This window comes from Anopheles coustani, chromosome 2 (genome assembly GCF_943734705.1).
Source record: "Anopheles coustani chromosome 2, idAnoCousDA_361_x.2, whole genome shotgun sequence".
NCBI lineage: Eukaryota > Metazoa > Arthropoda > Insecta > Diptera > Culicidae > Anopheles > Anopheles coustani.
In genome coordinates, this window is record NC_071289.1 from 24,261,841 (window position 1) to 24,285,464 (window position 23,624).

The 23,624-nt window shown below is 46.9% G+C and overlaps 3 protein-coding genes across 3 annotated transcripts; 1 reads left to right on the forward strand and 2 right to left on the reverse strand.

Annotated features, from left to right (window-relative positions):
- The first annotated feature begins 410 nt into the window (after positions 1–410).
- On the forward strand, positions 411–9,121 carry LOC131263412 (voltage-dependent calcium channel subunit alpha-2/delta-3). The gene is made up of 14 exons (XM_058265609.1): positions 411–526; positions 2,316–2,397; positions 2,470–2,676; positions 2,752–3,285; positions 3,914–4,039; positions 4,103–4,456; positions 4,536–5,191; positions 5,263–5,414; positions 5,481–5,983; positions 6,049–6,291; positions 6,358–6,472; positions 6,549–6,762; positions 6,832–7,045; positions 7,131–9,121. The coding sequence occupies exons 1-14, from the start codon at positions 411–413 to the stop codon at positions 7,248–7,250; spliced, it is 3,636 nt and encodes a 1,211-aa protein (XP_058121592.1). The 3' UTR covers positions 7,251–9,121.
- A 438-nt stretch (positions 9,122–9,559) lies between these two features.
- LOC131264127 (GATA zinc finger domain-containing protein 10-like) lies at positions 9,560–13,286 on the reverse strand. Its single transcript, XM_058266416.1, has one exon. The coding sequence runs from the start codon at positions 13,284–13,286 to the stop codon at positions 10,218–10,220; it is 3,069 nt and encodes a 1,022-aa protein (XP_058122399.1). The 3' UTR covers positions 9,560–10,217.
- An 812-nt stretch (positions 13,287–14,098) lies between these two features.
- Positions 14,099–16,543, reverse strand: LOC131262712 (protein adenylyltransferase Fic). The gene is made up of 2 exons (XM_058264773.1): positions 14,758–16,543; positions 14,099–14,692 (listed from the first exon to the last, which is right to left on the reverse strand). Coding segments are annotated over exons 1-2 (1,620 nt in total). The 5' UTR covers positions 16,377–16,543; the 3' UTR covers positions 14,099–14,691.
- Between the last annotated feature and the right edge of the window lie 7,081 nt (positions 16,544–23,624).

Genomic DNA, 23,624 nt, shown 5'->3' on the forward strand with positions numbered 1-23,624 from the left:
CGTGTGTAGACGGAAGAAGAAGAAAATATAAATAGGACACGAAAATCGAACGTCGGGAAAGATCCGGCAGCGAAACGAATGCGCGTGTGATTTTCCTTTCCATCCTGCACATTCTTGAAGTTCTTATGTTGCCGTATGATCGTGCAGTGCTTGCGTTGTAAGTGGTTTTGTGCTCCCATCCCCAGGGTTGGCAGCCAGCGCATCTATTTCTATTCTAAGCAGCACGATCACATTCCGGAACCGGGTCCACGTCGTCCGCCCGTATGGTCGTGATGAGGTGCAGCTAACCCGCGGCCTGCAACCTTTGTGAAGTTAGTTCCGGTGGGCAGTTGAAGTGGAAGAGTGCCGAAAAGTAGCCAACCCAACAAAGAAAGTGCGGAAAAAAGTGCGACCCCTAGCCAAGCGCCGGGATGAGGCCACCGACGGCTGGTTCGGCCAGCAGGAAGTTTCTGCTCGGCAGCATCGTATTCCTTTTATGGATAAAATTACCCGAGCAGCCGGTGAGCGCCTCGGTGGAGACGGAAATGTGAGTAGACGGGAGAAATTTTGAAGGAAAACGGCTCGGCTCGTGCAAAACGCGCCAGCACGGGGTAGAAAATTGGATTTTTCCACATCATTTTGACAGTGCACGAGCGATCCCATTTTTCCTGGCCTGACAGTTGCGTGGTGCGCTTTTCCATCTCACACGGGTGAAAAGGAAAATGTTTTCACTCGCATCTGTCAACGCAACAGAAGCCTGTAGGATTCTGTGTTCCCCCATGTGTGTGTGCGTGTAAGTAAAACTGCAAGAACACGGGAAAACTTAACGAAACATTCGCGCGACGTGGTTGGGAGTGGGGGAGTTGCTATTTTCGGCTGAATGGTTAACAGCACCGCCTCCCCAGACCACCCACAGTGGCATCCACGAACATTCAGATTGTACACAATCACTTTTACCGCACGAAACACGGCTTGCTTCGATACGAGCGAGCACGTGCTCCGGGGGTTTATTTAACGCGTGAATGCGCGCGCGAAAGAAAACGCCTATCTTGCGTTCCTTAGCGAAGGGTAGCGAAGGCACGGATCAGCTGTTGGCTGCGGAAAGGGGGAAGGGAGTTTTTGTTTGTCAACAAAACGAACGTCCGGACCATGCCCCTCGCCCAGATTATCAAATACCGTTAGGGACCGACGCTTGTAAATAGTGCTTAGGTTTAGACGAACGTTATCAACTTTGAATGACTCTTTTCACACCTTCTCGAACGTTTTTTACCAAGGTTTTTGTTTTCATCTTCAACAACGCAACATTTTAATTGAGCTATTACAATAATTGTTACAATGTTTTTAAAAAGTTCCATTCAACTTTTATTCTTTCTTTAACTGTCCATTTTGTTCAAGTTCATAGGACAATGTTTGAATTTCGTGTTTTGTTGGACAAATGTTGGGTTATTCAAACAATTTTTGAACCGAAAGGTTATAATTTCCACTTTAAAGTCTTGGTAGCATTCAAGAAGACTTTCTTGTTCCGTTATTTTGAAATAGCGATAGTAGAGTTATTGCCAGAATTGCTTTTCTTCCGTTTAGTATCGAGTTTGGCAAACCTGGTAGAGTCTAAAATGTTGATATCTAGGAGCACTGTGTTTAAATATCTTTAGCATGGTTCAGCTTTTGTCAATCAACACAGCAAAACAATTCACATTTGAATCTCTTTAAATTGGATTTCTACACAAAAAATATTATACACAAAAAATACCCTTACACTTATACTACCTTTTAATGTTTCAATTTTATCACACTTTGATTCAAACAAAATAAGCTTTTTTCAAGTGTACGTCTGCACATCATTCGCTAAGAAATGCGACAATATCTGTCTAGGTCTAGCTTTGGCCAAGTTTTTCTTTCTATCTATACTGGAAATGCCTCATTGCGTTAGTTTCATAAGCACGCATGCATTTGGTATGTTTGATTAAACAAATAATATGACCTCACATGAGTCGATAATCGGACACGACTTATAATCGAAACGCTATTGGTGCAAACAATTTTCTTAATTCCACACAGATTCGTGCTCAGAAGTGTGAATTTCAATGAGCAACACGATATGAATAGTGGATTCGGAAGGTAACTACGCATGCCTTTAATTGCCCTCGAGTCACGAGACCGTTCCGTTTAGTCCACATCATCATTTATCATAATCGAAATCTGACCTATTGCCTCCTGTTAAGGTGCACAACTGGAGCGTGGAACTGGACGCTAAACATAAAGAAATCTTATTGAGTTTTCTCCCCTTTTTCTCTTCCTTCATTCCGTCCATAATCGACCATCACCACCGGACAAAGTATGGAAAAATGGGCCGACAACTTTGGAGAAGAGCTGTGGGATTTGGCACAGACCATGACCAAGGCGATGGAAATTACAGCGGTAGGTCAAGTGGCCGTGGCCAATCGTGGAAAGGGACAGATCATGACCATCGTATTGGAATTCCCTTTGCAGAAATATAAAGCCTACAACGCCCGCGTCGAGCACAAGGACGGAACGGCACTGATCCAGTCGATTGTGGAAAACGTCGGTCGCATGTTCATCCGCAAGATGGACGCCATCAAGTGTATTATCAATCTGGCCGAGGAACTCTCGGAGCAGTTCGAGTACAACGAGACGATGGCCAACAGCTTCTCGTACTACTCCAGCAAGTACTCGAATGTATGGACTGTCGTTTGTAGGGAAATCTGTAAGGATATTTAAAGGTTTTTCCACCATTACATTGGTATGTTGTAGATCGACGGCCGACCCGAGCCGGAAATACCGGAAACGTTGCTCGAGAACGACTGGATGTACCGGAATATGTCGCTCAACCCGGATACCCACTTCTTCAACATATCCGTCAACACGTCCTACAGCTCGGTGCACGTCCCGCAGAATGTGTACGATCGCTACCCGTGGGTCCTGGAGGCGCTGCAGTGGTCCGAATCGCTCGACGATGTGTTCGTGCAGAACTACAACTCCGATCCGGCCCTGTCGTGGCAGTACTTTGGCTCGTACACCGGCATGCTGCGTCACTATCCGGCGCTCGAGTGGAACCGGGAGCACGTGGACACGTTCGACTGCCGGAAGCGCTCGTGGTACATCGAGACGGCCACCTGCTCGAAGGATATCGTCATCCTGCTGGACAACTCCGGTTCGATGACGGGCTACCGGAACTACATCGCACAGCTTACGGTGAAAAGTATACTCGACACGTTCTCCAACAATGATTTTATAAACATTTACAAGTACTCGAACGATGTTGAGCCGTTGATTCCTTGCTTTGAGGTAAGTTGGGCAAAGGAGTTATTGCCATATATCTATTTTTTCTTATGTATATTGCAAAAGTCTACCTTATGGAATTTAATAGAAAGGCAAGAAAAAGTTCATAGTATGTACTGATATATTTGAGTAAGGTGGTAGATATTAAAATTAACGCACTGTGTCCACATGACATATTTATGAACATTGCTAGAAAACGATGGCTTTTTCGACCTCGGTTTTCAATTAATCATTCATACTAGAAGTAAACATCGAACGAAGCAAAAAACTTTCGATATTTAAAGCAGAATGACTTATCGATACTTTAAACAATGTTAGTGATCTGTCGAAAATTTACGCGAGTTTTTGTATACTTTTTGGAAGGGAATCCTTCCATGGAATAAAGAGAGAGACATATGGCCTTAGTTGCCGGTCCTTAACGCTTATAGGTCTACATCACCAGGTTAGTTGGCGAAGGCCCAGGAAGCTGGATTCAACAGCCGTACTCGTGCAAATCCTCGCAGACTAAGAAAAAGAAGAAGAAAAGGGAATCAAATGAAATTTTTAATTAAAAATTTTAAGATAATTTATACTGCTTATGTTATTGTATGTGACATTTTTTGATGATTATTTCGGTTTTCTTTCACTTTGTTAGGATATGTTAGTGCAAGCGACACCGGAGAATATGCGATTCTTCAACGAATATGTGCGAGAGCTTCAGCCGGAGGGTTATGCTAACGTGAAGAAGGCTTTCGTTGCCGCATTTGAACTTCTACAGAAGGTAACTAGCTCCGAAGAGCGTTTTGTGAAACTATATCTAAACTTGTTTCGACCTCTCTTCCAGTATCGAGAAATCCGGCGATGTAACGAATCGGTCAGTGGATGCAATCAGGCGATCATGCTGATCACCGACGGTGTACCGAGTAACATCACGGAGGTGTTCGAAAGGTACAACTGGTTCGAGAATGGTACGAAAATCCCAGTGCGTGTGTTCACCTACCTGCTCGGTCGCGAGGTGACGAAGGTCCGCGAAATCCAGTGGATGGCGTGCCTGAACCGTGGCTACTACTCGCACATCCAGTCACTCGACGAGGTGCAGGAGGAGGTGCTGAAGTACGTCACGGTCATCGCCACCCCGTTGGTGCTTCAGGGTGTTGAACATCCGCCAACTTGGACGCACGCCTTTACTGACACAGCGGTAAGATTTGATGGTATCCCAGAAGAGAGAGTACTGTTTCCACATTCGTTTGACCACTTGTCTCTTGTGTCGAGTGTAGGAAAATCTCCTAACGGAAGCGGACGACGATGAACCACCGCGGCTTATGATCGCTGTCGGGGCACCGGCGTTCGATCGGAAGGCGAACCATTACAATGAGACGCGAACGGCTCGACTGCTCGGAGTAGCCGGTACGGACATTCCGGTGGAGGACCTGGACGAGCTGACGCTCCCGTACAAACTGGGCGTCAACGGGTACTCGTTCATCGTCAGCAACAACGGGTATGTGCTGATGCATCCCGACCTGCGACCCGTGTCGAACGGACGGCTAAAGGAAAACTACAACAGTATCGATCTGACCGAGATCGAGCAGATCTACGACGAAAACATTACCCGCCAGGTTGAGGATATGACGGGGCGCGAGATGAGCCCGTTCATTCTCGAACTCCGACAGCATCTGGTCGACTCGAAGTTTGGCAATATGACCAAGTTGCCGGTGCGCTTCCATTACGACAAGATGAGGCGCGTATCGTTGGAGTACCAGGACTACTACTACGCACCGCTGGAAAATACCCCGTTCTCCTTGGGGTTGGTCCTACCGCACGACTACGGCAGCACTTGGATTAAGGTGGGCGATGAGATCAAACGCAATCAGCATATGGGACTCAACATTTCGGACTTTTTCGTCGGCGATAATTGGAAAGTGCACCCGGAGTGGTATGTGAACAGGTTTTCCAAATCTTTAGCTCGCTGGAAGTGAACACTTACGAAATATCATTCTTTTCTAGGGTGTACTGCAAGTATCATTACCTTGAGGGACATGAGTTTAAGACACCGGAGGATGAGTTGCGACACTTCCTGAACCGCCTGTACGAACCCACGTGGAAGTGGTCTCAGCAGTATGAACCGGAGCCGGAAGATTTTAAGGATTCCGATGCACGTAAGTTATGGGAGTAGAAATTATGGAATGGAATTTTAGAGTATTATTAATTCGACAATCTGCTAGCGAATTGTGGTCGTAAGACGCTGGACGATGATGCGTACTACTGCAACAAGGAGCTTGTTCAATTGCTGATCTTCGACGCCAAGGTAACCAACAATAGCTACCGAAACTGGGAGTTTGAGAACGAGAACGAACGTAAAATCATCGAGATGTACAACGCCACGCTGCGGTTTGTGGCCACCATGAGTGGGTTGACGCGCTGGCAGTTTATCTTCGGCGAGGTGGAGGTTGACACGGACAGTGAGTTCGGTGACTACCACAAGAAGGCGATCGATGAGACGTGGTACCGCAGTGCCATCCTCCAGCACAAGATTGATCCGAAGAGTTTCGTCTACTCGGTGCCGCACGAGTCCGATCCACCGGAAGATGGTGAGCTGAAGGTAACGGCCAGTATGGCCATCTTCCCGCGGGACGGAGGCCTCGAGGCACCGGGCTGCGTCACCGGGTTTCAGTTCACTCACTCGCTGATGTACGAGCGGTTCATGGAGATTACGTCGAAGACGACGGTAGGGACTAGGAGTCGATCTATACTGGATGGCCTATTTTCTAATTCTACAATGTTTTGTTCCAGTGCGATGGGTGTATAGAAACGTGTGCCTCCGAAACACGCGACTGTTACGTCATCGACAACAACGGGTACGTGGTGCTATCGGAGACATCCAACCATACGGGGCGGTTCTTTGGCGAGATTGAGGGTGCGATCATGCAGTCAATGGTGGAGAAGGAAATTTTCAACCTGATCACCGTGTTCGACCTGCAGGGACTGTGCGAGTACGAGCGGGTCATGGAAAACGATGCCATGGCGTTAATGCATGTAAGTAGGAATCTTCTGAAGACAGTCAATTTCGTGCCCGACCATTTACCATCAATCCCGTTACAGCCCATGAAGCTGATCATGCTGGGACTCAAGTGGTTGATTGCAGAAGTTGCAATGGCATTGACGCGCTTCGACTTTTGGGTCCATGGAATTCCTAGTGCCGACTACTTTGACACTCGTACGTATCGCTTACGAAAACGGGTAGTTTTTCAGTTTTGGTCCAACAATTTCAATTCCTCTAATCTATCTGGTAGATGAGTATGACGACTACGATGATACACACCGCGCGAAGCCGAAAAAGATACACGTCGACGAAGAGGAGGAATACTTCAATCGACCAAAGGAGATCAAAAAGGAAATCGTATACGAGGCGTGCGATAAAAAGTCCAACCTGTACGTCATGCAGCAGGACAAGTTCATCAAAGGCGATGGATTCTTCTATGAACCCCCACCGGCACAGTTGAATAAGTACGCAAGGGCCAAAACCTTCGATACTTTTGATGTTCTTATTAAAGGTTTCCTCGTATTCTCCGACAGCCTGCAATATCCACCGTACTTTGCGAAACGGGTTCCCCGTTCCAACCTGCTGATGATCATCGTCGAGAACGAGTACCAGGTGGAAAAGGTCGTGCTATCCGCGGCCCCGGAGGTGATCTATCACAACGACACGCAGGGACTGCCGTGCGTGAAAACCAAACTTAACTTCCTGCCCCGTCGACGCTTGGAGGAGTGTTACACCGATCATCCAGACGTAAGAAACGTAGTCAAAAATGATTCCGCAAAACACAACCTTATTGAATGGTGAACTCTTGTTCATCTTTTCTCCTCCTTTACAGGAAGAAGTCGTTGCCCAGTGTGGCTCCGGATCCCGCCTAACTATTCAACTGACTGTAGTGATATCGACTATTGTGTCACTGTTGTTATATCGATGTGCCCAAACGGTAGTCCAATTTTAAGGTAGTATAGCCGGAAAGCCACCAGTTTTTGTAGTTGTGTTTTTGGGTTGTGTTCTTATCGGGTTCTTTTTGCTCAAGGCACCCTGATCTAGAACACACCGTAAACATGTGTTGCCCTGACCTTTACTCACTAGTAAAATGTGCACTCCGGAAAACAATGTAGTTAGATGGTGGAAATCGGAGCGGAGTACATGACGGATGAAAGCGAAAGAGGTTCAGGAAAATGCACCTCGCGTTTGTGATTTTTTAGCACACGGCAAAAGAAGGACTCAGTGGTAATACTAGCTCGAAGGAGTAGAAATATAAACCTTAAGACTACTAACAAAACCGAGCTACTCACCCTCAGAGAAGACATTAGCGTTTCGGCGAAATATTGTACCAGGGAACTAAGAGAGACTAACTTACCATTCACGGACCACTATCTTCCAAAGACTTTAGACCCACTCTGGTAGAAACTCGTACGGCCTTGATGGATATTTCAATCCCCTACCATTTTAGGAGATTTTGGCGAACATTCGAAATGGCAGCGGAACATCATCCATGCGTCGATGAGAAACCTGTACGCAAACACAATGAAAATGTATCGAGATACCAGCGAGAAGTCCTAAAATGTCCTTTTATGATCGCGGAGGGTGCTTGTAGTACAACTTTGGATCCTTTGTACTCTAACCTTTGTAGAACGAAATTTGTGGAAGACCCTTTCTACCGGTCGCTTGTAATATATTACGGAACTTTTCTACTGACTTACAATGTCATCGCATCATTTCATTGGAATCGATTTGTACAAGTATTTGTCAATCATCAAAATTCGGCCTGCACGAATTATTTTGTTGTTACACTTGAGTGACTTTTTGTGAAAGGATAATTTGGAGAAAATCGAGTTCTATTCCATGACACAAAAAGGTTGAACTTTACAAACAGCTTTTCAAACATTGCCTGATATACCTTTTTCCACCAAAGAACCTCTAGGTAGCGAATCTCCTTCTTGGATTTAGTTGTTTGGAAGTGGCGCACAATGTTAAAAAAAAGCTGTAGTAGTTAATTTTGAAACTAGTCTCTGTCGCACACTTTTTGAGAATATAAAATCAGTTTTGTGCGGCTACGATAGTAGTGAGTTACTGAAATAGTCTCGTTGTTGGTTCCATACCGCACGCCGAATAGCGGAAATTGTGTAGAAAGAAAATCCTACCCCCACAAACATTAGTGGACATGGCCAAACTTGCGCTGAGATTTTCATTCCCATGCAAAAACGCAAAGAAATGAACAAAAATCCTTGATAATCAACCCACTGGAAAGCAACAATCAATAGAAAAACACACAAGAAACAATCGTGAACACCCTTCAGCCAATGAAGACACCAAAGCAATAAGTTTAGTGCATACACACCAGGAACCAAAAAGGGTCCTCATTTTTTCCGACAGTTAGCAACGGATGGAAACGATATTATTTAAATAACTCTTAACATTTCACGAGTGTACGCAGAATGCCAAAGAGTTTTCACCGAGTTTTTTTGGTTTTATAATTTGCACCAACGCACAACTAATGGTAAAAGACCCATGCTCTTCGTTGAGTTTGCCCGTGCATACTTTCATGGAGCGAAAGCGTGAAATTGATAACACATAAGACATAGTAGATAGGTAAATAAATGGAGCCGCCGCAAGGAGTTTGATTAAAACTAAAATGTGCCACCACTTGAACGAACCCAGTAGTAGTGCAAGGATAACGGCCACCGGAACCGTTTGGAATCAAACTATGTTGGTAGGTTGTTTAAATTAGAGATTTAAAGAGAGATTCAGCACTAATGTGAGAATGTCTTCTTTATTTATGTTGTTTTCGGTGTAACTTTGTGTAAAATAAAGTCGTTGTTAAGTTTCCCATAACCTACTGCGTTGATTTAGTGAGTAAAATTAAAACAAAAAAAAATCTGATCATCTCAAAGGCCAAAAAGGTAAGATGTTTACATTAACATTGTTGTAGGTAAACCAATTTGTATTAGGAAGCATTTCATGAGTCTTCCCCGGCGTACGTCGTACAGCCACCAAGCTCTTACACGAGTTCTAGACTGTAGCACAAAGTTCTGTCGGCGACATTCATTCATTCAACATTTTATCCATGTATAAATTTCTTCATAACCGATTCAGGATAATCATACCGAGAAGAAACTAAAAAGCCATCGAAGCCGAAAAGGACTCGTTTTTAGTCGATGAATCCAAATATTATTGCCCTCCTATTCAAGTAATAAACTATGATATGATAGTCAATTTCGAATATATAAAAAAAAACTACACAATCATACGCACAAGCTGGAATAGTTTACACCGTGCTACAGCTTTATTTTATGTAACCTTATATGAACCAAATTTGTATTTCTTTCTGTTTGCTATCGGCACGAAGCACATTTATTCGTAATATTGACGCTCACGGAGACACAAACATCTGCATCGTCTGCTACTACTACTCTGGCTCTAATGACCGTCCTTTCGCGTAATACCAGCCTCCACTAGGGGCTTACTAGACTTTATGCTACGTGCACGTGTAGTCTGGCATGGTCGGGATGGCACGGGTTTCCCCGAACCTCCCGGACAAGAACAAATACACACATACAACGTGAGTATACGTTGAATAGACAAAACGAAGTACATTAAATAACAGGCACGACGTGGAAACGGGGGGAGGAAGTACTTGCCACCTACCACCAGCGCTTCCAACTATCGTTGAGAGGGTGCAACACATTAAAAAAAACCCCTACTGACTGCAAGCGTTGGGAGTTGGGTGGATCAGTGATGCGCTGTCATAATCATGAGAATTAAAAAATAAACCTACTAACTAATAATCAGGTTAAAATTAACTTTACACACATTGATAACAGATAAATCACACCTTCTTCCGCCCCATTGGAAAAGGTGCGAAGAGGACACAGAGGGGCGGAGCTTTTGGGGAAGCTCCCTTTCGGGTACAAATGGTGGCTTACAGTTCCTTTTTGATCCGCTTGGTAAACCGTTGCTTCTGCGCCTGCAGATTTGGCGCCAGCCGGTGCAGGAATTTGGTTTTCGTTTCGTTCTGGAGCTTTTCGGAGGAACCGGCTACCCGATCCACGACGTTGCTGCCCGGGAATTGCGCGGGATGGCCAAACGACGGCAACGACGACCCGGGTGGCGGCGCCAACAGGCCACCGTTCGATGATTTGGGCTGCAGCCACGGTAGGCTGAAGGTGGCGGGTGCGGGAAGCAACGGTATCAGCTCGCCGAATGCCTGCACCGGCACGTCGTCGGTAATGACGATGTACTTGAGCGTGTCGACCGTCGGATAGAAGCTGGTGATCGTCTTCTGGGCCTCCTGTTCGGCCGGTTGTTCCTTCAGCTGACGCTTCTTCAACCGCTCGATGTTTTTCTGCTCCCGTATCCTCTGCACATCCCACTTCTTGCGCCTTCGCTCGTCGATCTCGAGCTTCGTGTGCCGCTTCATGTACGCCTCGTCGGTGATGTTTTCCCGCGCTGGCGCCAGCTGGTCGTCGGCCGACTGCGACGAATCGTCGATCACGTTCCAGGAGGGAATCTCCAGCTCGGCCGCCTCGTTCGAGAGCAACCGCTCCAGTTCGGCCGTCACGGCGTCATCCTTCCAGGAGCAGCTGATGTACTGCTTGTGCGTAACCATGTACGCCGCGTTTGGTTTGCAACCCCGCTTTGCCACGCTTCCGTCCGAAGAGTTACCGGATGGACAGTGAACCGCCGGGTTGAACGCGTGCTGGAGCTGCTGAAGTTGATGCTGATGCTCCTGCTGTTGCTGCTCCTGTTCGTCCTCCTCCTTAATGACTGGTTCATCTTTCACTTCTGGTTCACTCTCAGTGCCTACTTCACCTTCGTTCGTTTCGTTGTTGTTGTCGTACGTCGTTTCCATCGTATCTTGATCGCCAACCACCATTGCCGGCGCCGCTGCCGTTGCCACGCTTTCGTCCTGCTGTTGTTCGGTAAACTCGGTCTCTCCCCCATCGTACTCCTCTTGCTCTTCCACTTCCTCCTCCTCCTCATCCTGTTCCTCTTGTTCCTCCACTTCATCCTCTTCTTCGTCTTCTTCTTCTTCTTCCTCCTCCCCTTCCAGAGGTTGCTCTCCCTCGCTGCCAACCGTACTCTCGACGAACTGCACATTGACCGCCATATCGTGCACCGCCGGAACCGAGCCGACCTGCTGCATCAACGATTCCTGCGAATGCTGCGACTCCTGTGACCCTTGCGAGTTGGAATCGATCATCCCTACTTCGGCCGCATCGTCGCCGTCATCATCATCGTCATCATCGTCGTTGTCCATCATCATCATCATCATCATCGGTGCGTCCTCGTAGTTTGACTGTTCCACGCTGACGTACTGCATCGGATAGTCGTCCTCGGCGCTTCCGCTAGATTCGTACCCTCCCTGCATCACCTCGTCATCCGGTAGTTCCCCATCGTACTGCACCAAGGGTTGCCCATGTTCATCATGTATCTCGTGCACGGCATCTGGGTCCTGCAGTTCCACATCGTCATCTTCGTCATCCCCGTGTGGCTCGTGATCCGGTACGCTGTCGAAGTAATTTCCCTCCCCGTCTGCTTCCTCCTCCTCCAACCCTTCGTCATCGTCCTCTTCCTCGCCATAGCTCGACGCCGGCGAGGGAGATTCATCGTCATCCGATTTGGAATAGTTGAGACAAATTTCCCCATCGACTTCGTTATTCTCTGCGATGAATGCCGCCTCGTCGTCCTCCAAGGTGGGCGGCTGGTAGTACGGATGTTGCTGGAGTAGCACCAGGTCGTCCCCAAGCTCCTCCTTCGCCGGCGACACGGTGCTGCTTACTTCCGAGTTCCGAATTGGCAAGCACTGCCCGTAAACTCCTTCAACGAAACTCGACGACACGGAGGGTGGTGAGGAGGAGGAGGAGGACGATTTCAACACCACTCCCCGCCGGCGTCCGTTCTCCATCTGACTGCGAATGGTCAGTGGCGATACGGTGCCTTCCGGTTTTGGGTGCTGTTGTTGTGGTAGCTGCTGCTGCTGCTGCTGCTGCTGTTGTTGTTGCTGCATTAGCAATAATTGTTGCTGTTGCTGTTGCTGCTGCTGCAGGTCTAATGGAAATTGTACCCCGTTCTGCTGCAGCTGGAGCAGCATTAACGCGAGCCGCTTATTGGAAAGATCGAGCTGATGTTTCAACACTTCGTTCTCGTCCCGTAGCTTCACGATCATTTTATCCTTGTTCAGTATCTGATCGCCCTGCTCCTGGATGAGATCGAGATGCAGCAGCAGGATCGATTGCAACTGCTTCACCTCCTTAAGCGCGATCAGGGAGTCCGCGAAGCAGTCCCGCCTTCGTTCGCCCGGCGGACTGTCGTCTTCATCTTCGCCCTGGTCCGTTACTTCCGCGCCATCGGATGCAATGTTGATATCGTTGATGCTGTTATAATCGTCGTCGTCGTCGTCGTCGTCATCGTCGTTATCACCATCGTTGTCATCATCGTTGCCATCCTCTTCGTCGTACTCATCCTCATCGGTCTGTATCATTACCGCCGGTTCGTACTCCATTGGCAACGGTGTCGGGGATGACGGTGCGGGAGACGATGGCGCAGGGGAAGACGGTGCCGGAGACGACGGCATTGGAGATGACGGGGCGGGTGATGTTCCCGACGCGGGGTACATCGGTGCGGGGGACAGTGGTGCCGCGGGAAACGATGGGGCCGGAGACGACGGAGCCGGTGACGAGGGGGCAGGTGATGACGATTCGATTGACACCGGAGCAGGCGATGCAGGTTGAGCGGGATAGAATGGTGCCGGGGAGGACGGGGACGGTGAGGATGCTACCGATTCTAGCGACGGTGAGGACCGTTCGCTGCTGGCGGACGACGAATCGTGACCGATCGCCGCCGACGGCATCGACGACGGTGTGTCCGGGGAGGCCGCGACTGTCGTAACCGGGGGCGAGTTACAGTAGACGACTTCATCGGCGGTTTCCATCATATTGCTCGCATTGACGGTACTGGCCACTATTGCACACGTACTTGCCAGCCACATGTACACACATACACGGTTTTGGCTTCGAATGGAAAATAACAAACTGTAAACACAAGCACGGACGGCACAGATATAAACACAACGCCGAGAAACTCTTTGACGGCAGCGGCGACGTCGACGGCAACGGCAGCGGCGAAAGCGGCGGCAGCAGAAGCGACGCGACGGCAGGAGACGGATAATCTCTGCACCCTTCGGCTCGGCAGGTTTCTACCAAATTGATTGCTGCCCCAGCTCCGTTTTACAAGTTACACACAGTTTACACAAGCCAAAATGCTGCAGACTGTTACATTCGGGGACAAAACACACAACACAAAGATGCGTACGCGACACGCCGCGGACGACACAAGAACTTTTTCCAGAAACTTTTCCAAGATAAAACGCCGTGAAAACAACGCAGTAAATCCGTTGACGTAGATATGTCACTTTGACAGCCACAGTCACTCAAGGACATTAACCTAATGTCAAGAAGGTTGTTTATAGCAGATTTCATTAATTTATTAATGCGATTCCTTGTTTCTAATTGGGCTTAATTATATTAACGAGGAAAAATATACGATGAAGCAATAATTAACATTAAAAGGTAATGCAAACTGCTTCTGTTACATTGCACAGAAATGCTTTATTCAGGGCAGCCAGCCTGATCAACTGTGGTACTTACGGGTTTGAAGTGTCAGTTGAACTTTCTACTGACACTCAAAACAATTCGTTTGCAAATTTATCTGCTAAACATATTTTAAAAGCCCTACGTTTGCAGAATTACCTCTTTGTAAAAGCAAATTCACATAAAATCCAACCTTACGTTTACATTAGAATTTAAAATTGCTAGTTTATTTTTAAGTTACCAACATTTTAGTTTCTAAAACATCACAGCAGTACAAAATAGGACTCATACATATTGTTTGATTGACTATGTTGCGTTCGTGTTTGGTAGACAGTACCGCAGCAGCTGGAAACCGTGGAATATTTCACCATCAACAACAGATCGATGTACTTAGGTAGACTCGGATTCAAGAGGGATACTTAAAAAATAAACACTTTGCTTTCGAAGCAGCTGTTTGTTGACTGTACTGGAGGTGGCGTAACACCTCGCGTGCGTACTTCATCACAATAGGTTATAGTGTTTTTTTTGTGCTGAACTGAAATCAGTTTAAATGGAATACGGCGGTCGGACTGTTTCCTTTCACTAGTTTTCACATTGGCATCAGCTGATTGACGATCGTTCGCGCATAGCACAATTATCTTGATAACACGAAAACAATAAATGATTTAAATATTAATACTAACGGGTGCAAGAAACGTAAAATAGAGACAACATTATTTACACGTTAAAATAAAGATTCCAAACGGACGCTTGACGGATTAGGTTCAATGCCACTGTTCCTGCCAGGGCACTCGGAAGCCAATATCTGTAAAAAGAAACAGGGCAATTAATATCAGGAATGATGCAATGCCAAGGAATGGTTCAGCTTACCAAATTACTCCTATTCGTATCGTATCTCCAGCACCACTTCCGCTATCGCTTCCTTCGTCGTAAAAACTATTAATCAACGGTATGCCCTCCATACTTTCCTGCGCAAGCAACGGGATTGGATTGGATAGTTCACTTGTGGCCCACAGGTACAAATCGAGCGTGCGCTCCGTGCAATCGGCGATAAAGCGAACGAACGGGCGGATATCTCCTTCGTTGGCGAGCTGCAGATAGTCGTAGTACTTGTGCCGATGCTGCTTCTGAATAATAACCGGTGGATAACCCGCCCTCATCAGCAGCGTGTTCATGAGTAGTCGCGACGTACGCCCATTTCCATCGCTAAATGGATGGATGTGTACCAGTTTGTAGTGCGCCATGGCCGCGTACTTTACCGGATGCATCAGGAACACCTGCTCCGAGTTGAGCCAGTTTTCGAAGCGGCCCATGAGGATCGCTAGATCACCGGGTCCTGGCGGAATGTGACCGCCGACGTAAACCTGCGTACGACGGAACTCGCCACCCTCGATCGGATCAACATGCCCCAGCACCCGCCGGTGAATCTCCAATATATCCTTCAGCGTGATGTAGTCGTTTTTGTTCACCAGCGTCGCGTTAATGTACTTGAGCGCTGCATCGAGACCGAGGATTTCGTTGTGCTCGTCGATACTCTTCCCATCGACCGCCATCCGTGTTTCCAGGACGGAGCGTGTTTGCGCCAGACTCATCGTGTTACCCTCGATTCCGACCGAATGATAGATATGTTGGATGTATGCCTCCTTTTCCGCTCGCTTTAGGGCCATATTGGACGCATGGATCGAGCTGAGGGCGTCCCGCTTGCGGTCCAGCGCCTCGAACCGCTTGGCGTCCATCTGCTCTACGATCTGTGCCGTCCGTTGCCGATTGGCCAGGGCTTCCGAGTAGTACGGATTGACCGTCAGCGCTTGCGTGTAGTACTGGTCGGCCGATACCACATCCTGCCGATTGTGCTCGAGAAATTCACCGTACTTGGTGAGAATTTCCGGATGCTTCGGTGATAGGGCCAACGCGTGTTGAAACAATCGCAGTGCCTTATCGTCCTTTCCAAGATTTTTCATTTCTTGAGCCATCTTCAACGAGCCAAGTGCTTCCTGTTCGTTAGCTTGCTGATCTTGCTGAGTTTCCTCGGACGATCGTGTACTCGACGGTGCGGACAACTTGTGTGCTGGCATGTACGGTTCCATGACGCGCGATTCGTCCGCCAATCTGAGCAGCGCTCCATCGGGTAGGTGACGCGGGGCGTACAGGGCTCGTCCACCACCTTCGGAACCGACTCGGCGGAGACCCGCCTGATGCTGGATAGGTCCGGGGCCAAAGTTCAACACGCCAAACATCACTGACGAAAATATGAGACCACTTGCGAACATGATAAAAACATGCCATTTCAGGTGCTGCGCGTACCACCGCTGATCCGGGGGCACCGAACAACTTTCGGATCGTTTCCGATGCCTCGAGGATGACTGTTCCGACGAAGTCGAACTTTTCCTCCGCTTGCGTTCGCTCGTTTTGGCGGGGGTGCCATTGTTGGCGTCGTTCCCGTAGACACAGCACATCTCGAGGCGCTTCCTTTCAATGTCGAACGTCATCGTTGCTGGAGACTGCGGACATTCTACACTGGCACGGCTAGGGATGTGGGCTTACAGTTTTACTTTCAGCTTCGATGATCGTTTACGTGTTCACAAACGTTATCGATACGACGATGGGTTTTTGTTTTTCGCGCAATTTACCAGCTGATTATACACTCGAGTTTACGTGGTTCTTTCCGAATGTCAAAATTTGTTATAGCCATCTTGTTTGGTTGTCAGTGAGATTTCTTGAAAATAACATAAAATATAAAATTTGTTACTTGTAAGTACCTGGCATAGTGGTGTACATAAAAGCAGCCACCATTGAAGAAGAGAATTGTATTTAAAAAACTACTTTTTAGTACTGCTTTTCTTCTCGTCTGCTCAGACAATAGTTTAAACCTCAGATGACTTGAAGAAGTCGAATTGTTAATTATTTGTATAGTTTTTAATGGTCAGGTCAATAGACAACGACTCACCAAATGAGGTGCCACACTGGGAGTTGATCGAATCTTTTAGGAGCAAATATTTCAGGAGCATCAGCATTATCTCTATCCTTTATCTATGTCCATTCCATTCGAACCAGCACCCGAGTCGAGTAAACTGAAATCAATCAAATTGTCTCTAGATGGACTCGTCACGTGACTAATTCGACTCATCTCGTGTTTAGATCGAGTCATATCAAAACCAAATTGGGATCAAGTCAGAACCGAATCAAATCGAGTGTCAAAGAAATCAAATCTGATATGAATCCCAAACAAATCAAATTTGATTCAAATCCTAATCTAATCTAATTTTTAGAATTCGTCAGATGGGATTCGAATCTTTGAAATCCATGAGATGGGATTCAAATCTTTGGAATCCGTCTAGGGATCGAATCTTCAAATTTTCCAAATCCCGATTCTGCCAACACTACTCTACTACTGCATTCTGCAACCGTCGACTAGTGATGGGATTCTTTTAAATGTTTTGGAACGGAGTGGAACTGGGTGCAACAGCCTTCGAAACAAGTCCGCGGAACTGGGTTCAAAGAACCTAGGAAGAAGATTACAGCTGTATAAAAAATTGGCAGGTCCGGATGGTGCACATACCCGTCGGTTTCACACGTAAAGAACTGGCTGGACGGTGTGGCTCAGTTCACTGCGTGTATAAAAAACAGGCTGGTGCGGTCGGTGTCCCTACCCGTCGCTTGTACACGTATAGAACTGGCTGGACGGGTTCGACCCAGCTCTTTGCGTGTATAAAAAACAAGCACAGTTAGACTAGTATATCTGGTAGCGAGCTGAGAAATAAAAACTCCGTCTCTCTCTCTCTCTCTCTCTCTCTTTCTCTGACGGATGTGGGACGGGGTAGTTTTAAGATACCTTTCATATTCGTTCGAAAGAACCTATAGTCCGAGTATCGAGCGGAGCTGGATGCATCATCTCTCTTCTAGGAACGGATCGTTTAAGGTAGGTGCTTCACGGACCTAGCAACACTACCGTCGACCAGTCCGCGCATCAGCTCGCTACCGTTGAGGTTGTGCCCGTTGCGTCGCTACTCCTGTGTTTCTTTCGTTCATCTACCCATCCAGTCCGACAGTGAAATAGCAAATTTTCATCGCATCGCCTACCGTGGTGCCCTTTTTGATCGTCAATTTATCCGTTCCGTGATTTTCGTGTGCCCGATTGCGTGCGTGAGTGCGTACCGTGCCAACCGTGCATCGATGAATCGTTTCGTTCTGAGGCAGTGAAGTGTCTGCGATATCTTTTGCCACTGCTTTGTCCAACGTCGACTATCACGACCATTTTTTATTTCGCTATTGTTGTTGGCAACGCGGGGGGAGCAAATCCTGTGTGAGGTGCCGAAATATCGTGCAGAAGAAAGGTGGTTCCCTCTGTGCGTCGGTCTGTTCGGTGTCTTCTGTGTGGTGCCCGAGGGGGGGTGAGGAATTTTTCTCGAAGGTGCTGCTGCTGCTGCTGCTGCCAGAGCAACGTACGAAAAAACCTTGCCATCCGCTGCCCTGCTAGGCCCGCGCGCCGCCCGTCGTCGATCAATGTTTTGCCGTGGCGAGCGATGCGGAGCGTAGCGAAACACCATGACGACCATCGTCAAGACCATCATCCCGACGTCCACGAAGGCAGCTTGCGAGAGAATGTCGCGAAATCGCGTCAATGCCTGAATCGGTCGCGCTGGCTGCAGGTAAAATAAGGTAAGTTTTATGCTGCGCAGCCAACTACCTGCTACAATTTTCCACCGCTCTGTGCTACACTTACGCACCGCCTCACCGTTCGCATGAACGAAGAAAATAACCCCAACAACAGCAGGGCTTCTTCTCGGTAGCTTCGTACGGTGTTGTTTTTGTTTTGGGTGAGGTGGTCGCAGAACGTCATTTGGGAAATTTTGGCATTTGACAGTTGAGGAAAACAGAAAAATCCGGTGCGAATGTGATAAACAACTGGTAACTTATCATTTTTCCTTCCACTAGTTACAGTTTATTGTAGTGCAATGAGAGATATTGCATGGAAAATGGAAGCTACTACACGAAAACTGTCCACGAAGGAGTGGTGCTTAGGAGCGCTGATTGTACCCGGTAGTTTACCAGATGTTTATGCAATGGAAAGGCGACTAGCACGGCGAGATGCTGTGGGTAGCTAGAAGAATAAGGCAAAGCAACAGACACTGAACGAATCTTTCGAACGAAGGCGCCGAGGTACGGCTGCTGGGAGGAAAGAGAAAAACACTTGTTTACGTAACAACTTTGCTGCAGGGCTTAGCTTTTGTTTTAACGCTCAAATTCGGTACGGAACGGAGCAAACGGTGGTTGCGCGGTTTGGGGGAGTTTTGTCGTGCGGACAAGTTTTCCCTCGCTTTCCACAATCCCTGCAGCATTCGTCCACCGTCTCTCAGTCGAATGCAAATGTCCAAAATACTACCATCAGATTGAAATGGGGAAAAACCAAAAACAATTCCCAGCCGGTTTCTCGCGCATAGATAGGACATTTCGTTGATTTGTTCTTCCGTTGGTTGACCCTGTTGTTTTTTGGAAAAATCTGTTTCATTTCGATGTTCTGACCGTTTTCTCGTCGTGGTTTGGGTATGATTTTTTCAAGATGATGTTGACCTCGGAATGTACAGGAAAATGGGTTTGCGAAAACACGCAGGCACGAAAACTAAAAAATAAAACGGGAAGCACAGCCGACGGACCGAACGTGGGCAAATGTCTAAGAATAAAGATCGTCTTCAGGCATGTCGAAATGATGGAATAAGTTCATGGCCCAGTGGTCAAATGTTTCGAGTACCGCACCTCTAGAAGATACTATCTCTGGCTTTGTAATGGGTTCATATGTGTTTTTTATTCGCTTTTCTTTAAGAAGAAACGAAATTTACATTTAATCTTTCTGGTTTCGTGGTTAATTTTTCATGAACAAAAATGTTCTCGTTGATCTGTTTTAGATATAAGTCTTGGAGAAGTGGTTCAAAAGTACTATAACTAAACAATTAGTGTTTATTCACCGTATTCACATATGTATAACATTTGTTCAGTTCTAGGAGAATGATATTCGATGGAAAATTTTAAATATTTCAATGAAATGAAATATGTGTCGCGATTAGATTTATGGCATAGCTGTATTGCGTCATCATCCCAACATCCCCAAGTCCCGAGAACTGTTTCATTCATGTGAATCCTTTTACAATTTGTTTTCGTTGCAACATTTTCAACTTACCGCTGGGAGGAAAAACATGTGTGCGGTTTTCCACCGGGGGCCTGGAGTATGCCGGGCGAATGCCATTAGTCTCAAGTGGCCACGACCATCCGGCCAGCCGGCCGACGGAATGCAACAATGGGTTGAACCGTCCGCTCACCCTCGCGCTCGGGGAGGGTAAAAAAAAATTTCCCTCGAGGGTGGGTTCTGAAGGTATGCGAAAAACATGCCACCCGCCCAAACAACTTGTGGAGTATGTGGCCGTTGTTCTTTTAGCAGCCCTCGCTCAAGTATCGTAGTATGCATTTCCGGAATCTGCGTCAAACGGCGCATGCACTTTTGTTGAGCCGCTGGCACCAAGCATTTTCACGCGGATCGTTGTAATACGGAGTTGGTATTATAAATGTTCAAAAGAAAAGTGAAGCGAATACCATTTTAAGGATTTATTACTTAACACAACGGTATCCAGCCGATTGGTTTCCGCGTGATCGGATGAAAAAGTACCAAATTTGAATAAGTAAAATCAATTCTAAGGAGGTATTAGTTTCCTCAATGCTCTGCTGGTTTGAAAACGAAGATGGATGCACCATCCCGTTGCTGTTTTTCCACCACTGGAAGGAAAATAAATGAGAGAAAATGGTACACCAAACCTAGTCATGTTGCAAGTGCTGCAAGGTTTTCTTTCATCAAAATGAGATGCCGGTGGCAAGGAAAACCGGATACCAACACCGGGGGCTGCTACTGGTAGCAGACGACGGGTAAAAGGTCCTCAAGAAAAGTAAAACATCTTCTGATTCCCGGTGATCGAACCGACGAACACCGTCTGTCGTGCCGGCTGCCACAGCAGTTCGTTGCGCCGTTTATCTGTGTGTCTTCTAGTCATTGAACTCACCACCAACCGACACCGGCTGCCCTTTCAAACGCCCTTCCTTCCACCAGGCAGGAAAACCACTTTCTTTCTTTCCCTTCCCTCCCCTGCTATCGGTTTTCACCTCAAACCTTTTCCGCCCCGAGTCGCAAACCGGTGCACTCTCCCGATGTTGGTTCACCATCCAACGGTGTTTCGCGGCTGCATTCCGAGCCGGGCTGCATCGAAATGTCGCCTGGGCGCTTTACCCGGTTTTTGCCCGCACCGTGTCAACCCTCCTCCGAGCGGCAGATAATCAGGTTCAGTAGACGGATTGAGCCACCACTTGGCTGCACTTTTATCTTTTCCACCCAAGCTGCTGGCTCACATTTCCCTGGCTTTTGCCCTATCTCTCTCTCTCTTTCTCTCCCTCTCTTTGTCTGCCTCCCTCTCTTCGGGGCTGCAGCTAAGCGCCGTGGGAAATCGATCCGTTTCATGCACGCATTTCACACCCGTTTGTGTGCGCACAATCAGCAGCGGGCTGGAAAATGCACCAGATTCTGCTTGCACCAATGGAAACAGAAACTGTTGCACTGTGCCGTGGGAGATGCCATGGTTGGTGGTGGTTCGTGGAAAGCAGATACATTTTACCATACTTTTCCGACCGATCCACTTGACTTGTTTTGCTGTGCCTTTTTTTTCATTCGAAATCCTATTCAAACTATCATATTTTCATCATTGGGCACGATATTAAATTAGTATGTTTTTTCTTATTTTGCCTATTTCTGTATGACGGGTATTGCCGTATTGTTATGTGTGCATGTCCATTGTTAAAAAGTAATAAATACATAAAAGGGGCTCATTGCTTAAATATTATTATACATTTTTTCATATTATTAACGATTATATAATTTAATTGTTGCTCATGTTGTACTGCTTAGGGATGTTTATCAATTGTTTTTTTTAACTGACTCAAAAGCATTGCAGAAATGTTAAAAAAATGTACACTGTAAAACACGGTTATTTATGTGAAGCTCTTTAATCGAATCCCATCTTTAATAATATTCATTAAAACCTATTTTTAAATCTTAACAGATCGTCCTAGTAAAATAAAGGCTTACCTAGCTATAGTGTTCTATAGTGTATTCCTAGCTATAGATTTCTTGTGTTATTGTCAAATAAAATGATTAGTTTCAGAGCTTATGTCAGGGCATTCTTCATTCTACTGCGATAGTTAAACTATATAATTTTTGCGGCATATTAAAATATGCTAATTTCCCTCCCAGAGTCTCACGTGACGCCGGGGTGATCGGATAACGCCCAACGCCAACGTTCTCCCGTTCCATCCGTCGAGCCAGCGAATTAACTTCCACTTTCTGCTGGGTAGAAGTAAACCGAAACGGATGGTTTTGTGTGCTGTTTTCAATTTGCTCCTCTTGCGAAAGCGGGATTATGTGGCCGTTGTCTCGGTGAAAAATTGGATCAAATTACCTGCAATCAACAGGAGTTTATTTGTCACTTGTGTGGGGAGGGAGAGCGGGAGAAAGAGAAAGGGTAAACGGGGCAGGTGCAATACACCTTCCCGCCGTCCCATAATATGACCCACCCGCCCAGGGTGTTACGTGGCCATTTTTATGTTTTTCTTGTTTTTTTTGTGTGATCGGCAGCACATTTTTCCTTTGCAGCATAAAAACCACCGAGCGTGTCGTCATGGTTCAGCGTTCAAAATGGTGCGCTGTAAAGGCGGGAAGGGATGGGAAGAAATATATGTTTATTCCACTATGGTCATCGGATGATGTGTAAGAAAAAAGGGGTTTTGCGAAAAAAAAGCCGCAAGACCAAGAAGCAGAACCCGGTTTTTGTAACCTTCAACCAAACAGCAGGTCCGGTTTTTCCTGTGTTCTTGGGGAACACCTTCTCGAACCACGGGGTCAGGTTTTTGCCAGCCATATATTTTGTGCTTTTCCATCCCTTCTCGACACTCGGCCACTACTGGGCACAACAATTCGACAGTTCAACCGTGCGTCTTCCTTCCTATGACCGGTTTGATGACCGGCTGCAATAATGAACACCCGTCGTCCCCGGGAGACGAGAGCCGATCGATCCCCGCGATGACGCAATGCAAAAGCGGTTTGCAAAAGAAGCGCGAAGAAAAGGCAGCGAAACGTTTGCAAAAACCGAGTCAAAACAACAACTTAAATTCACCAAATTTAGAGCGAACTTGTTGTGCGACTTTCCAATCCCCCGCATGCGAACCACGGATTCAATTTGGTCACGGATTGGACTTTTTTTTTCGCACCATTTTTGTTCGGTTTCGGAAAGTTTGTTTTGGTCAGGCGACGTTTCGTGGGTTCTGCTTTTTCTCATTTTTGCATTTAGAGGTATAATTGGGAAATGCTGACCCGAGCTGACGGGGACAGAGACCAAACTCCAGCGAACTGTTTTTGGTTTTTCGGGTTTTTTTTTTTTGTCGGAACACTAGGACAGATGGGAAAGACGGTCGTGTCCGCCGATGGAAACCCATAAGTGGGCCGCGCTTCTGTGGTGGCTGAAGAAAGAACCGCGAAACACGATGGTTTACTTTTTCGTCCCCTTGCAGGTTGCAAGCGATAAAGGTCACTTTTTGAACGGTGCCCGAATGGGGAAGTGGTGAGGAATGGACGTTGTTAGAACGATACTTTTCCCTGAAGGCAATATCGTTTTTCACAATTTAAAGCCGCTACCTTTTACCCGTCC

What these genes read in the sequence shown, in the direction of transcription:
- LOC131263412 (XM_058265609.1), top strand. Translation starts at nt 411, where the DNA reads ATGAGGCCACCGACGGCTGGTTCGGCCAGCAGGAAGTTTCTGCTCGGC. An exon ending in ACTCCAGCAAGTACTCGAAT is followed by an intron (nt 2,677 to 2,751) that starts GTATGGACTGTC and finishes GGTATGTTGTAG; the next exon opens with ATCGACGGCCGACCCGAGCC. An exon ending in TTTTAAGGATTCCGATGCAC is followed by an intron (nt 5,415 to 5,480) that starts GTAAGTTATGGG and finishes ACAATCTGCTAG; the next exon opens with CGAATTGTGGTCGTAAGACG.
- LOC131264127 (XM_058266416.1), bottom strand. Translation starts at nt 13,286, where the DNA reads ATGTGGCTGGCAAGTACGTGTGCAATAGTGGCCAGTACCGTCAATGCG.
- LOC131262712 (XM_058264773.1), bottom strand. Translation starts at nt 16,376, where the DNA reads ATGACGTTCGACATTGAAAGGAAGCGCCTCGAGATGTGCTGTGTCTAC.